General features: G+C 37.8%; 2 protein-coding genes across 3 annotated transcripts in view; one reads left to right on the top strand and one right to left on the bottom strand.

Moving 5' to 3' along the window:
* The first annotated feature begins 991 nt into the window (after window positions 1-991).
* rprd1b (regulation of nuclear pre-mRNA domain containing 1B) lies at window positions 992-11,802 on the top strand. Of its 2 annotated transcripts, none has more exons than XM_042492535.1 (8): window positions 992-1,076; window positions 1,485-1,706; window positions 4,492-4,621; window positions 5,550-5,683; window positions 6,646-6,764; window positions 6,984-7,110; window positions 8,261-8,436; window positions 10,830-11,802. In XM_042492535.1, the coding sequence occupies exons 2-8, from the start codon at window positions 1,556-1,558 to the stop codon at window positions 10,977-10,979; spliced, it is 987 nt and encodes a 328-aa protein (XP_042348469.1). In that variant the 5' UTR covers window positions 992-1,076; window positions 1,485-1,555; the 3' UTR covers window positions 10,980-11,802. The 2 variants fall into 2 exon arrangements, with proteins under 2 accessions (XP_042348469.1, XP_042348468.1); XM_042492534.1 differs by having other exon boundaries at window positions 1,014-1,324.
* LOC121947586 (protein-glutamine gamma-glutamyltransferase 2-like) overlaps window positions 11,134-16,177 on the bottom strand; it is a 38,138-nt gene continuing 33,094 nt past the window's right edge. The window contains exon 15 of the mRNA XM_042492695.1: window positions 11,134-11,145. Within this exon, the coding sequence (XP_042348629.1) occupies window positions 11,134-11,145 (12 nt within the window). The remainder of the gene's footprint in view (window positions 11,146-16,177) is intronic.

Genomic DNA, 16,177 nt, shown 5'->3' with positions numbered 1-16,177 from the left:
CATAGTTGCAACACTGAAGTCTGCACATAGAAGAGTTCAATACACAACAGACACTTTGATATAAAATAAAAGCTTCAGCAATCACTCTTACTTTGTCATCATTTCACAGTTTACACATGTGTGAGCATCAACAATAACAATGGATCCTCTCCATTTAAGCCATGTAACAAAGCCAGCATTACAGTGCCAGGCCCATAAGACATTTAAATTTGGAATTCAGGCATAAATGACATTGACTCTCCTGTTATGACATGTCAAAGAGTAAACTGACGTAAGTAATGAAACACAATATGTGCCACAAAGTTTATGTTTCTATTGTTCTAGTTTTCTGTAATTCCATAATGGTCCTTTTAAAAATATGTGCTTGTTTTTAATGCGTTTCTATTCTCCTTTTCTATTTTGATTAAATTCCCTGGTACCTTTTCTCCTGTGCGAACTACAACTTCTAAAGTGTGATCTTAAGATCATTTTTGGTTAAATTTAATAGGCTATATTTATTGTAATATAATTGCAATATACTCATTGTCCATTTAAAAAAAAATGTTTTAACTGCTTCTGGAGAAAAAAGTAAAAGTGAGCTCACACATGAATCTGTTCCAGTTTCAAGACAAATAACTAAACCTATTTTTTCAATTTAACTTGAAGTTAGGAATTTCTTAGATCTTCGGCTGTCTAGATCCATTACATATTTCAATCAAAAACTAGTAGAAGTGGGGTGGGGTGGGGGATTAAATTCTAATCAGATCTCCAAAAGAGATTTATATTGAGAGGAGACTTGCATTGTAATGATATAGTCTATTATTATGCCATATTTACTTAGTGTGTATGTGTGTGTTTGTGTACCATGAATGTATTTTTTAAGTTTTTTTTAGAATTTTTTTTTATTGATTTTTTTTAGCTTTAAGATTACATCCATGTGGTCCAGGGGCTGATCATGGGGGCTGGTTTATAATAGATCCATAGCTGAGATTCGGGTTCTGCTTACGTCACTACTGTGCGACGCACACGCCGAGGTGAAAGTGCAAGCTGCCATTTTTTCGAAGAAATCTTCCCGATTAGACAAACAAAGCCAAACTGTGAGTCTCACCGTCACCCTGTAGCAGCTTGTGGTTTCATCTGTTGGCGTACCGAAGACACACTTTGCATGAGTATAACAGAAGCCCGGTTTTTTTTAGGTTTTCGTGTTAAAGCGCGCGGTTAGCTCGGGGCTGCTCTGCGTTGCAGATGGCTGCTTAGCTCGGCTAGCTAGCGTTAGCTGTAGCTGTAAACAAACAGTACCGACAGTGAGGAAACAGCAGCTGATAAACCAGCTCACACCTATCAGGTTTGTTCAGTAGATTTGGACGATAGTTCAGTAAGAGAAAGAGTTAATATAACTTTAGAAACGTAACGTCGGGTGGAGCGGGAGATTAGACGCTGCATGTCTGCAAGTTAGCGACACCCCAACTTCAGTTTTGATGACATTGCGAGTTTTTCCAAACTAGGTCGGAGCTCAGTCGCTCCAGAGCGGGTCGGGGTCCGTCGGGTCACGGGGGAAACACACACTGTCACCGGCATGTCGTCCTTCTCCGAGTCGGCCCTGGAGAAGAAGCTGACGGAGCTGAGCAGCTCGCAGCAAAGCGTCCAGACTCTGTCTCTGTGGATCATCCACCACCGCAAACACTCAGCCCTCATCGTCAAAGTGTGGCACAGAGAGCTGAAGAAAGGTGAGGGCTGTCACCGCTGACTGTCTGCTGCAAACAATGTTGATGTTTCGTGTAGATTTTGTGCTACCAAAACTAAAGAAACAGGAGGTTAACGTGTACACAGATGTTTGATGTGGATAACAGTTGCAACACCACATTGAACTTAACACCACTACAAGAACAAGTCATGCATTCAAAACTCTACTTAAGTAAAGCACGAAGTACGATGTAGAGGTCGACCGATGTTGGTTATTCTGGGCTGTTAGTCATTTTTAGTGCTGAATGGGACCAGTAACCGATATTTGGAACCGATATGCATTTACAATAGAAGAATTTTGAAATTAGGAATATAACGAACTCTAACACAAAACTTTGTTTAAATGCCTTTAGCAGATGTTTTATAAAAACTGAAACGTTTCACATCATATATAGCAAGTTCCCAGCAACTTTAATAAAAAATAAGTTCAGTAAATAAAAATAGCTCCCGTTTAATAAAAAAAGAGAGAGTTCCTCCCATGTTGACGCTTTCTTTGCATGTGTTGCAGACTGCCTTTCCTGTGTTGGTTGAAATCCGTTGGTCCGTGTTGGTTGAGTGTAACACACTCAGATATTGGCCCTGATAATTGACCAGGCCGATAATCTGTTGACCCCTAGTACGATCAGCAGTATTTACTTAAAATATAGCTACTATTGAAGTTAAAAGTTCTGCAGGAAAATTGTCCCAGATGGACTTATTATATACTAAATTATGTTATTAGATCAGTATGCTGCATTAATGTGATGTTGCCTTTAACTGCTGTAGGTGTTTAAAGTTGAGATATTTTGACTCCTTTATGAACTGTTGGTGGTTTAACCTACAACAGTGCATCATACTCTATAAGATCACTTTGTTTGTCTGTGTCTAAAAACTCAACTTTTCATGGCGTCAGGAAAACAGCCCTGTTTTCAGCTCTGTGGTGATGCATTTTCCAGCTGACCCAATGGGGTTTTTAAGTTGTTTATTTATTTAAAGAAGTAGGGAGTTTTTTTCAACAAAGGAACTCTAAATCATTCAGCCTATCAAAAACATTTATACATAAAATCACAAAATTTGCAGACACATGATTTTATGTTTTATTACTTTTAAAAATGTATTGTTGCAAAGAATCATAATTGTGACATATAAAACATTCAGGGGGGTAGACAGACATGGGAATATAGGCAAAATGATCCGGTGTATATATATATATATACACCGATATATATATATATATTTGCTGTCGTAGATCTGAAAATTGATTGTTGTTACTGTACTAAAGGTGGTTTTGTAGGGCACCCATGTGTATGTGTATGAATGTGTATCTTCAGTTGGTAAAGAAGAAAGAGAAGGGCTGAGCAAATAATAATACAACCCCAAATCCACACTGTGTAAAATGCATCGTAAATAAAAACATTATAAGGATTTAAAAATCTGTTACGACCTAGTGAGCATTTGGTAACTGAGGACACTCTTTGTTTTTGAATCGAAATTCTTTCCCATTCTTGCTTGATATATGACTTTAGTCGCTCAATCATCCAGGCGGCAGCATATGTTGCAACGAAACCTGTATGAATCTTTCAGCTTTCACGGTACTTTCACGTGTTATACCCATGATGCAATGGGCACTAATACGCTCCCATACCATCACAGATGCTGGCCTTGAACTTTGAGCTGTAACGGTCTAGGTGGTCCTTTTCCTCTTTAGCCCGGAGGACACAACTGTCATGGTTTTCAAAAACAATCGGAAATGTGCGCTCGTCAGACCACAGCACACTTTTCCATTTTTTGTTTCAGTCCCTCTTAGCGTGTCTGTATGTTGTTGATCTAGCCTTCACTTTACATGGCAGTGTTTTAATTTGCATTTGCAGTGATGAGCTGTGTTTACTGACAATGATTCTCCAAAGTGTTCTTGAGCTCATGTAGTAATAATCACTGTACGGTCATGTCGGTTTTTAACGCAGTGATTCCTGAGGGGTCAAATGTCATGGCCGTTTATTGCTTGTTTTCAGCCTTGATCCTCATGTTTTCCCAATCAGTTCTTCAAGGACCTCATGCCATCCTTGCTTGAAAACAACTGAGCCTTTAGAGGATGCCCCTTTCATACCCAAATATGATACTCTTACCAGTTACCAATGAGCCTGTTTACCTAAGATATCTTCCAAACTGGTGTCTTTGAGCATTTCACAACTTTACCAGTCATTCATGCTCCTGTTCCAACTTTTTTGAAATGGGCTGCAGGCATCAAATTAAGATTTAATAAAAAACGGAAAGGAATATTACTTAAAAATAAACAAACAGTGTCCTCAGTTACCAACTTCTTACTGAGTCTTGTTTTAAAAAAAGGTGATGTTACACGTGCTAAACATGTCCCTGTCACTCATCATAATGAGTGTTTATTTATGCAAAAATAACAAAGTTTATCTGTTTGAACAATGAACATCTTGTTTTTAGATTGTATTCAATTGAATATAAGTCAAAACAAATCTGCAAATCATTGCATTCTGCTTCATTTATGGTTTATGCAGTTACCCGGCCTTTTTTTAATTGGGGTTGTAAGAGGAAAAAAACAGAATATAAATAACAGTCAAAGTAATGAATAAGTCTTGTGGTGACAGTGAAATTCTGCTGAATGTGGGCAATTAGGTGCTGAAGTAAAGTAGGCAGGTATGTTAAAGAAAACTACGTGTAATTATAAATTAAACGTGCATTGACCATCACAGATTGATATTTAGAGTATAGAAGTTTTTTTGTGTTTTATGTCATATCATGATTTTATGTGTTCTCCAGCTAAAAGCTCTAGGAAGCTGACGTTCCTGTACTTGGCCAACGATGTCATCCAGAACAGCAAGAAGAAAGGACCTGAGTTCACCAAAGACTTTGAGACTGTCCTCGTCGATGCCTGCTCCCACGTTGCCAGGTAGATATGATGTGACCGCTACATGCTTTCAGACAGAAATAATAATACAAATAATGGTCGGTGTAATAGGCATGTGTGTGTCTATAGATAGATGGCACACTTCCTGCTTTAAGCTTTTTGAGAACTCGTTTGTCATCAATTATCATTTATTATCATCTTCTTGTAATGCCTCCAAAGGTGAAGGTTTTTTTTTTTTTTACTAATTGTTTCCTACAAAGGAATTTACCAATGGGGATCATATTTAAAGGCAAAATTTCATCCTAAAACAAAAGTGTCATCATTATCTCTTTAACCCACCCAAGTCAGAGGTTGGTCGACCACCAAACTAAAACGTGACTATTTGTTGTCTCAGCTGTTTATCCGACTAAAACGTAGCTGAATTTATCCAACACAGAAATGGCAAAAACATCTAGAAGATTAGAAAAAGAAAAGCAGGAAGTTACAGTAAATAATGTTCGATGGCATACAATACTGTGACATTTTCATAATATTTGATGTTATGTTATACTATGACATCTTTATATGATTTTTGATGGCATAATATACTGTGACATTTTTTCATTATTTTATACATGATGATATACTACCATATGCTAACTGGACCACTCCAAAAAAACTGGGATGTGCACAGGGACAATTCATTGCTCTGTGCTCACACAAACACCATATAGAATATAATCAAAACAGGGATAAGCCACATAAAAGGGTTATTCATGTCTATGTAATCACACAATTGTAAGCTACACATACTGATCCAGAAGTTCTCACATGCCTTCATAGAGAGAGCACCATGAGCCATTCGAATGTGTTATCCAGGGACACAAGTCAATACAAGATATGAACATGTGATTTGAAGGTGTGTGCCATCTTCTCAATCAGTCTTTTTCTCCCTCTTCTTCCTCTCCTTCACTCTGTTGTCCCCCTGCAGTGAGGCAGACGAGGGCTGTAAAAAGCACATGGAGAGACTGCTGAACATTTGGAAGGAGAGGAGCCTCTACAGAGGAGACTTCATTCAGCAGCTCAAACTGGCGATAGAGGACTCCAACAGCCCCAGGCCCTCCGGTTAGATGACTGTTAGATCATTTGTTTGTCACGTCAGTACATGCTTGTGAATAGCATTTACTCTCAGTGGATGATACCACCAATTTTGGTTTTGATCCGATACCAAGTAGAACGTGGCTCATTCACACCTTCAACAACGTGTAGGCAGGCACATAGGAGTAAAATATTCATAGGTGGGAGAGGATAATTACCACACACAGTCCTTCTGTTTGAAATAATCTTTATTTAAATGCACAATGTTTCGGTCCTTAGAGGTGAAACTAGGGCCAGGATCACTGATATTGATACTGATACTTTTTATTATTAAAAGCAGTTGATGTAGTATTTTTGGAAAACGAAGTATGTCTTTGTTTATGAGGTGAATCCATCACTAATAGGCTCCCTCTAAACATTATCTATTTTTTATATTTTTAACTTGGATTTGAAGAAATTATATGACAATAATACTGGACATTACACCCCCCCCCCCCCAGATAAAATAAAAGTAGTAAAAATAGTAAGTAAAATAGATAAATAAATACTAATAATAGTAATATCTGTTTGGCAAAAATTTTATACTGATCGATAACACACATTATAGCAGAGAAGCCCTTGAAGCTGTAAAACAGTGTTTACTCACATCTGGCTGACTCAATACTGACTTTTCTGCTTTTGTCACAGGTGGATTAGGGAGCATTGATTACTTAACTTAAAAAATAAACTGAAGGATGACTTAACTGCCATTTACCATAATTTTGCCTCTGTTTCTGACAATATGGCAAAAAAGGGAACACAAGTGGAATTTTATTTGACACTCAAAATATCATAAAGGGCAAACATTTGCATTCAGTTATGGGTGATGTGAAGATGCACTATACTGTTGTCTCATCTCGTGTAAACATGTAGGTTTTTACTTAATAATTCAGTGATGTTGATAATATATGCGTGTTTCTCTGCTCCGGTCTGTAAACTTGACTTTGCAGAGGAGAGGAAGGCTGTGAAAAGAAGCTATCAGAAGATCCAGGAAGATGAAGATGACGAAGACGACGACTACAGAAGCCACACCTCGCCTCACAGCACAGACATGTCTGCAACTCAGCTGGTAGGAGGCCAATATTTCACTTGGATGGCACAAAATACAAAAAAAATATACTCCTTCATCAGTAAAATGTTTTTTTTTTCTGCATTTCACTTGTTTCTCTTTGTTCTTTTTGCTCTTGTTCCTCACCCTCTTTTGTACCTGTTACGTGGTCTCCTCCTCGTCTCCTGTAAACTCTTCCCCTCTATTCCTTTTAAAACACACCCTGACACACACTTTCAGACAGAGGAGCTGGTGAAGGCCCTACAGGACTTGGAGAACGCTGCCTCCGGCGATGCGGCAGTACGTCAGAAGATCGCCTCGTTGCCGCAGGAAGTCCAGGATGTTTCCTTGCTGGAGAAAATCACTGGTAAGACTTGAGAACTCAGCTTATTTGTTTAAACAGGCAAAAAACAGGATTTTTCATCAGTTATCAATCACAGCAACCACGAGAGGTTCGTAGTCCAGTAGAATATGAGATAAGCTGCAGACTGACAGACAGACACACATCTATAACATTTTAGTATCTTGCCCAAGAATTCCTGAACCAGAAACTTAACACTAAATTGCTTGAGTGAGTGAGTGTGAAGGTCTAAAGTGAGCAGCAGGTGGTAGCTTGTATGGTAGCCTTGGTCACAGGTTTATGAATGTGTGCCTCCGTTTTAACGTGCAGATGCACCGCTTAAAATGTAATGGCGTATAATCGATTAGTCAGTGGCAGCAACCACATAAGTGTCAGCTGACAAAACAAACAACAATATTGGCCTACAGGGCAAAGGCCATGGTAGTTTTTGGTGGTGACAAATGATGGCCTGCACGGACAGCAATGTTGACAATAAGATCTTATGTAAGCCTGAGTAACATTCATCACTTCTCTGTCTTATCAATCTCCCATGACTTGTTTATGGATCGTAGTGGCTGTGGTGCGTGGCAGATATACATCGGCATGGTAAAATGGTACATACCTGGTGAATGTGACTCTGTTGTATAAACTTGTTTTTAGTTGGGAAGAAGACTAGAAAGGTGCTATACAAGTGCAGGTCCATTTACCATTACACACTCACACAACCAAACGCTTCATATCCTCCAGGCTTACGTCTGGTGAAGATTATAATAGAAAGTCAAATAAGACGAGCTGTGAGGAACCGTGAGTATAAAACAGTGCATACACTGTTGTAAGTAAAATGTAAACAGTTAACAATGGTAAAACTCAGGAGTTTCCAGAAATAAGCTTCTTATAGTCAGTAATTTTAATCAGTTTATTTAATTAGGTTTACAGCAATATCTTGTACGTGATAAGATGCACATTGTGTCTACTTATAGTAGTTACAATATTTTTACATTTATTAACACAGAATCATAAGATCACACATATTGGTCTTATAGAAAATGCACAGTACTAAATTAAAGTTGACGCAAAATGTATCATAGAAAAAATAGATTCATATGTGGAAAGTACATAAAGAAAGGGGAAATAAATGTCATGTCTGTGACCCTAACTAAGTATGGCACCAATGTAGACAAGGAGGCAGCAGACAAGCTGTCGAAGACGGTGGACGAAGCATGTTTGCTGCTGGCGGAGTACAACGGACGACTGGCTGCGGAGCTGGAGGATCGTAGGCAGCTGGCTCGCATGCTGACTGAATACATCGGCAGCCAGAAGGAGGCGCTCATGGAGAGAGAGAAGAAACTGGAGGCAAGGCACCACATACACAAACATAACCGTCAACAACATACCATAAAACCAAACAAAGATCTCCATCCCAGTCTGTTTGTGATAGTTTATCCAGCACTAATGAATACTTACTGCAAGTTACTTTTAAATAAATATAAAAGTACACTTTAATTTCCCAAAAAAAAACCAGTCTGCTTAAATCTACTTAATCTGGGCTGGGATTGCTTGCATATGGCGGTATGAGGGCAGTGCAGAGCAGCTGTGATTAGTAGCCAGTGGGACATAAAGGGATCGACTTGCACTAACATCCACACACGGCCGGACTGTCTACCAAAATGAACAACAGAAGAGCTTTGATTACAGCACAAACAGAGAGACTGTGATTTGATTCTCTGCTCGGGATGCCATTATTCCACTGTATGTTTAAAAGCAAAAAGTTGTTACTGCTTTTCATATATTACACCTTTAAAAGTGTTTTAATCAGCTGCCCTTCTGATGAGAAGTGGTCTCTCTCTTTGGCATTAATCAGACAGTCAATCTGTAATTACAACAGCAAAAATCTGAGTGTAGGCATATCTTTGCCTCTTTGAAATTTGTGCACTTGATGTGAAATTTATGTTGAAATCCATTTGCAGCTTGTATTTGAATATATAATTGTGCAAGCGCTCACTCTCACAAACTGTAACTCTAACAGTTTTTACCGCCGAGTTTTTATAATTTTGAATGTGATGGCTCAGTTGTCAGCATGGAGGACAAAAACTAATGGAAACACAGGTGAATAGCAGTCAACCTGATTTAATTCTGGTTTATTACAAATTTGGGACTATTTAATATTTTCATATTTGTGGCCATAATTCCTTTATTGCCGGCGTGTTGAGTAATGGCGACCTTACTGAAAAGAAGTCAGACAGGAAAAGAAACCTGAGCAGTCAGACCAAACAGCAGGATGTCTTAAAATCTGCCACAGTTCACTGACTCACTTACCTTTTACATACTGTACCTTACTGTAGTTTTCACAGTTTCCTTGTGAAATAAGGGATCATCTTTTACATTTCAGTTGCATCCACTCTGTTTTACAATCAAATTGAGTGGTGCGAGTAATTTAGCTCATTTACAGCTTGTCTGATCATGTGACTGCATGTTTTCCTTGCCTGTACATGCTCCTAGTTTCCAGAAATGCTTTAAGCAAAATGTAACAACTCACAGTAATGATCATCAAAACTAGGCAATTAATCCCAAACATACACTTGAACACTTTGGACAGACTTTTATTTTTTTTTATATTTTACGTTTTTTATTTGTTTCAATGTAATCATACAAACAGTGTTATTATGTATACAACCAAGATGCCTGAGAGGAAAGCACATTTTTATAATAGACACTTAACATTTCCGTTTTTTAAAAAAAATACATTGAACAGACTTTTAAAAGACTATAGCCTGACCCTCTCACATCCAAAGACAATCTGAGTTTTGAGTCACACAGTATGAAATTTTGCAAAGACTAGGGATCTTGCAAAAATCACTATTTGTAGGACTGCAACTAGATAACTTTTGAGATTATTTCCCACCCTGCTCCTAGTGGAAAAAATTAAACCAACTCCCTTTAAGAAATATGTCACATTAACAATGCCTTCTACTATATCTGCAAAAACTCTTATCTATGGAAATACCAGACAAAGGTGACATATGTTGACTGTGTTCTTGTGAATTTGGCATCAACACAATGATAAAGAGAAACTGTATTTGTGTTCAGAATTCACATTTACACCGGCCTTTTTTGTTTAGCTGCTCTGTTTAGTGGCAGGAGAATGTAGCAATTAGAGGCGGACCATTTCAGAAATGAAGATTACTCACTACAATAAGTGCCGTCTGATGGATAAGAAACATGCCGAGTTTAACGCAGACTATCGTTCACTCCACATCTCCACCAACTTATCTCTTCTTGTTTGGCGTAGAGGAGAGCTCAGCTATGGGTTGACAATATTCACATCATTAAGCTTCAGTATTTTAATGAGTCAAGACTGAAACTTACAAAATATTAAACATATTTGATTTTGTCAGAATGTCAAGATGAGAAAAAGACTGACTTAAGAAAGCTTGGGCTGAGTTTTCTTATCACCTTACATTAAAGGATCAAGATTACAGAAGCGGGCCAAAACTCTCATGATTCCAGTCTGACATTGGAAATTTGTGTGCGACTGAAAATGTTAAAGTCATTTGGTGTAAGGCCGACATATTGTAATGCACCTTCATTATCTTTCAAAACCACATACAGTGATAAACGATCACAGACAAACATGCCAGAAAGTTTCAGTCACAAGACATTTTGAAAGAATATTGCAAAGCTTGTATTTTGTGAATAACTCATAATTCAAAGCTCATAGTTGTGCTGTATCATCTTGTCCTCTGCAGGAGTATAAGCAGAAACTGGCGAGGGTGACCCAAGTTAGGAAAGAGCTGAAATCCCACATCCAGAGTCTCCCCGACCTCTCCCTCTTGCCCAACGTGACCGGGGGTCTGGCCCCGCTCCCCTCGGCCGGAGACCTCTTCTCCACCGACTGAGAGGTCTTGTCTCTGCTTAGACAAACTACCCCCATGCCCCTCCCCACCCCACCCCACCCAAACCCAGCTCCATGTTTGATTCACACAACACTTCCAGCTGTGTCTCCAGCCAGAGGACACGTGGTCGAACCTCTCCCGGCAGCCAGCTCACCTGCTAACTCCGAACCTATAGGAGAGGAGGGAGGGATGGACATTAGAAGCAAGAATCAAACCTCTCTGCAGAGGAGAACAGAGACTCTGCCAGCCTGGATTTTTCCAGCACTTGCTTGATCGACAAGGATTCCAATCCACCAGCTTGGAACAAGTATGTTTCCTGTTTGTTTTTATTTTATTTTTTAATGCTGGAAATGATCTAGGAAGGGAGGGGGTGGGGGGTAAAGAAGCAAGGCCTAGACAGACATAAATGTTGGCTGTCAGGAGGTGTCAATCAAAGTGTCTTTCTGTGTGGTATATTGTGGATTCAGTGAGCAAAGCTGGGCCGCTCTCACAAAACTCAGAGGTTGTGACAACACTGTGAAGAGGACGTACCATTTACTAGTTTTAGTTTTTTGGTTTTCAGTTGGTGACTTTTTATTGACCGATAGGTGGTTTTGATGTGTGTGTAAAATTATAGAAGATATCATATTGGATTCAGTGTACGTTGCTTTTTTGTTGCATCATGAACACATCATCAACAGCTGCTACTCAGCATGCTCATTTCAGTAACGCTGCAACTGGATAGTTATTGAGTAGGTTTTGTCCTCTGAGTTGGTAATGATGTAATAATTGCGTACTAGAGAAGGTCTAAGTTTTACAAAATAAATCTTCAAAGTTTGAGAAAACATTTCAAAACAATGTTTGCTTTACAACAAACTAACAGGGGCCAGATGTATAAAACTGTCTTAAAGGTGTGCCACAATTGAGTACAAATTAAACGATTACTTACTTGAAAATTATGGCTCAGATGTAACTAAACAGAATGATAAATAGTAAAAAATCACAAATGAAGTTTATAAATGCGCCTAAGAACAACATTTTACACAATGCTGCTCAGCCTGCAAAAATAACATGATCAATAAAGTTGGCAAAAAACCTGAAACATTTTATCATAAGGTACATCTCTCATCTCATGTATAATGCTCTTCATATCACCAGCAGCTATCTCAGCTAAAACCGTGTGTATATCTGTTCTGAAGAATGCGTGATGTGTTCTGCACCTTCTCGCTGCACATTTTTCCATTTTTTTCCATACCAGTTTATGTGTGGGAAGAGGTGATAGAGGTGTTTTTTTTTTTAATGCATATGCATCGCCTATACATCTGGTCCCTGGTCTTTAATTGTATCAAACCCTAAAACTTAAAAGTATTTAAAAACCTTTTGTACAAGAGGGCAAAAAGGTTTGAAAAAATAAAAAGTATCAAAGGTCATTAAGATTTAATGTGTGTAGATCTGGGCAATATGGAACTAAATATCAAGACGTGTTTTGGCATTTAAACAAACTCTAATTAGATGTAATGTTTAATGGACTTGAACTATAAATTCCAGCTACATTCTCAAGTATTTAGGGATACTGTAATTAGTTAGTCACAATATTAATTTCTACAGTGATATAAAAATGATCAATTATAATTCATACATATTGCCCAGTCCTGCTAGTGTGAAGATGTTCAGTAAAGATTTTTCTAAAAAGCAGGGGCCAAAACATTAAACTCTGCACCCCTTTCTCAGGTTCATAAATGAGGAGACAAACAACATTACAAACCCCTTAATAGGGATATTAATGCCAGGAAGAATGATGTCCAGTGTTTAGTATTTAGGAGCATCTATTTGCTGAAATGGTATATAATTCTCATAACTAAGGGTATAATCACCTAAAAAATAAGAATTGTCATGTTATAGACAAACCAAACTGTGGCTCGAGATAGAGCCATTTATGTTTTCACATCAGCCTCCCTATCTTTCCTAGGGGAGAATTAAGTTCTGCAACCTCTCTGCTAGATGCCACTAAATGCTACACACTGGACCTTTAACAGCTCATCTCATATTCTATTTTCAGTTGTCTGTATATAAAACAAAACATAATCAATAAGTTTTATGATAAAAAGGTCAGAGATGTTTACTTAGAGAAATCGCTCATTTTGTTAAAGCTCTCAGAAGTCAATTGCAGGTGGTGAGATGAGTGTTGTCCAAGGTAAAGAAGATTACAGTTGCTGTAATTTAACCCGCTGATGCAACAAGCTTGGGAAAGAAATGCTGCTGCAAATCCTCTCCAGATCAACTGGTGTCTCCTGGCAGTCTGGAACCACAAAGGTAAAAAAATCTGAATCACAGCAGCGTCTCTAGTATTTGTTAAACTAAAAGTGTGAATGTAATCATTACAGTTATCAGTGCGGTCACAAAACAGATATTAAAGATGGACTGCTTTTTGGTGTGTTAAACTGACCACTAATGTTTGATAATCTTTCTGTGGCTTTGGGTGGTAAGTGTTTAAGTATGAAGAATAGAGATTGGAGAACGTTTGACCCATTATTTCATTCAGTCTTGATTAAAATATAATGTAATGGTAAATTAAAGATATGACACAAAACGTGTTGAACTGCTGTATGCCAGGAAGGATTCCAGCAACATTTTGTCTCAGATGTGTTTAACTGTAGAAATTAGTTTTTCTCACCTACATGCTGTGTGATATGTTTTTTTTTCTGCAGAATCACACTGGACTACCAGGACTCTACCAGTAGAGGTAGTGCTTTTTTATAATGAAAGTGATTCAGTGGATGCCAATAAACTGGAACCATATGAATGGACGTTGTATGTGTTTTTTGCCTAAACACAGTAAAAAGGGTAAATATACAAACAGTTTTTAGGTGCAAAAAAACCCCAAAAAACACAAAAACAAAACAAAAGATCTCACAGATTTGTTTCTTGTGAGTAGGACTTTCTTTAGTAAGAATCCCACTATCATTAACCTGTTATTGTCTTTAGTGGAAGTTCAAAATTTCCTTCACAGCATTTAAAGTACTAAGAACTTAGTTGGAATTTTTAAATTGGTCAAAGTATGAGGCTACAGTGCTTGTTTTTTAGTTTTTTTTTTTTTTTTTTAGCTTTTTTTAGTTGCTTGACGAAAAAAAGGACAAACCATCATAATATAGCATGTGAAAAAATGGCTGAAAATGACATAGAATGTTGAAAAATCTTTTGACATGTCGAAAAAATGGCTGAAACCACTGAAAACCGCTGAAAATGACATAGTATAGTATGTCGAAAAACAGCAAATTTTGACATGTTGAAGAAATGGCTGAAAACCGCAAATTATAGCATGTAGAGACACGTTATGGTAAAACATGTAGAAAAAAAAGGCTAAAAACAACATAATATTGTATATTGAAAAAATTGCTGAAAATGACATAGTATAGTATGTCCAGAAACAGTGTGGTGTTTTACTGCTACAGCTCCATCAAGAGAGATCGCCATTGTTCCTGCTGTCTTCAAAGCCTCCTGCCAAGTGAAACATCTCATCTGTGTGAGTGCTGCTGTTGATTATTGTTCTGATGGGACATCATACCCGCCTGTCCTCAGTGAGCCCCCTCCCTGCTCCTACTGGATTTGTCTGCTCTGCTCCCTGCCTGCCTGCCTGACACGAACTCTGCTTCCTCCATGACCACGAGCCCTGCCTGCCCCTCTTTTGAGTCCCCGCTTTTCCCACAAGCTCCCTGCTGTAAGTGTTTCTGTAATTTACCATATACAATTACCTGCCAGTCTGCTCCTCCTACTTACCTGCAACCTGATTATACTCACCTTTGCTCCATTCAACATGCCAAGAGATTAAATATAGTTCATTACCAACTACTCTCCTGTTCTTTTGTGCTGCAATTGGGTCCCACCACACCCCGTTACATGTCAAGAAAAAAAATGCGCATATTAAAGCTTGTAGAGACACCTCATAGAATAGCATGTCAAAAAAAAGCCCAGAATGTCATAATATAGCATGTGGAAAAAATGACATCGTATAGTCAAAAGAAGGACTGAAAACAACATAGAATAGCATGTTGGGACATGTCATGGTATAGCATGTTGAAATAATGACAAAAACGACCAATAACATCATATTATTGCATGTTGAATGACAGAAAACAGCATAGCATATTATGGCGAAAAATGTCAAAATCCGATGTCCAAAAAGGGCTAAAAACAACAAAGAACAGCACTGTGAGATGTGGTGGTATAGCATGGTGAAATAATGGCCAAAAACAACGAAAAAATCATATGATTGCATGTCTAAATAATGACAGAAACCACATACTATAGTATGGCAAAAAATCTCAAATTTTGATATGTCCCAAAAATGGCTTAAAAATGCTTATTATAGCTCATGGAGACGCGTCATAGCATAGCATGTTGAAAAAAGGGCCAAAAAAGCCAAAAAAGTCATAATATAGCATGTTGAAAAAATGGGCTAAAAGCAAATACTATAGGATGGCAAAAATCTCAAATTTGACATGTCCCAAAAATGTCTGAAAACTGCATATAATAGCTCATAGAGATGTGCCACAGCATAGCATGTTGAAACAAAGGCCACAAAGTCATAATAAGCATGTTGAAATAATGAATGAAGTGGAAAGTGGAAACAAAGGCCAAAAAAGGCCAAAAACATCATAAGCATGTCATGAAAATGACCAAAAACGCCACAGTATAATATGTGAAAAATGTCCAATTTTGGCCAAAACTAAAGCCAAATATATTATAGTTTGTAGATACATGTTATAGTACACAAAGTGGAAGCCAAAAAACGTCATAATTTAGCATGCCAAAGAAAAAGACCAGAAACGCCATTTTTCACTGTATGCGAAAAAAAATGAAAATGAAATGACATATTATAGCTTGTAGAGACTTCTAATAATATACAAAGTAAAAACAAAGGCCAAAAAAGGCCAAAAAGGTAATAATTTAGTACGTCAAAAAAAATGAACAAAAATGCCATAGTATAGTATGCGAAAAATGTCAAATTTTGACATGTCGTAAAAATGTCTGAAAATGACATATTATAGCTTGTAGTGACGTGTCATAGTATACAAAGTGGAAACAAAGTCCAAAAAAGGCCAAAAAGGTCATAATTTAGCACATCAAAAAAATCACCAAAAACGTCATAGTATAGTATGCGAAAAATGTCAAATTTTGACATGTCATAAAAATGGCTGAAAATTACATATTATAGCTTGTAG

The sequence above is a fragment of the Plectropomus leopardus genome, chromosome 8 (assembly GCF_008729295.1).
Source record: "Plectropomus leopardus isolate mb chromosome 8, YSFRI_Pleo_2.0, whole genome shotgun sequence".
In the NCBI taxonomy this organism is placed as follows: domain Eukaryota; kingdom Metazoa; phylum Chordata; class Actinopteri; order Perciformes; family Serranidae; genus Plectropomus; species Plectropomus leopardus.
Note: the sequence above shows the minus strand (reverse complement) of the source record. Positions and strands in the feature narration are given on the sequence as shown.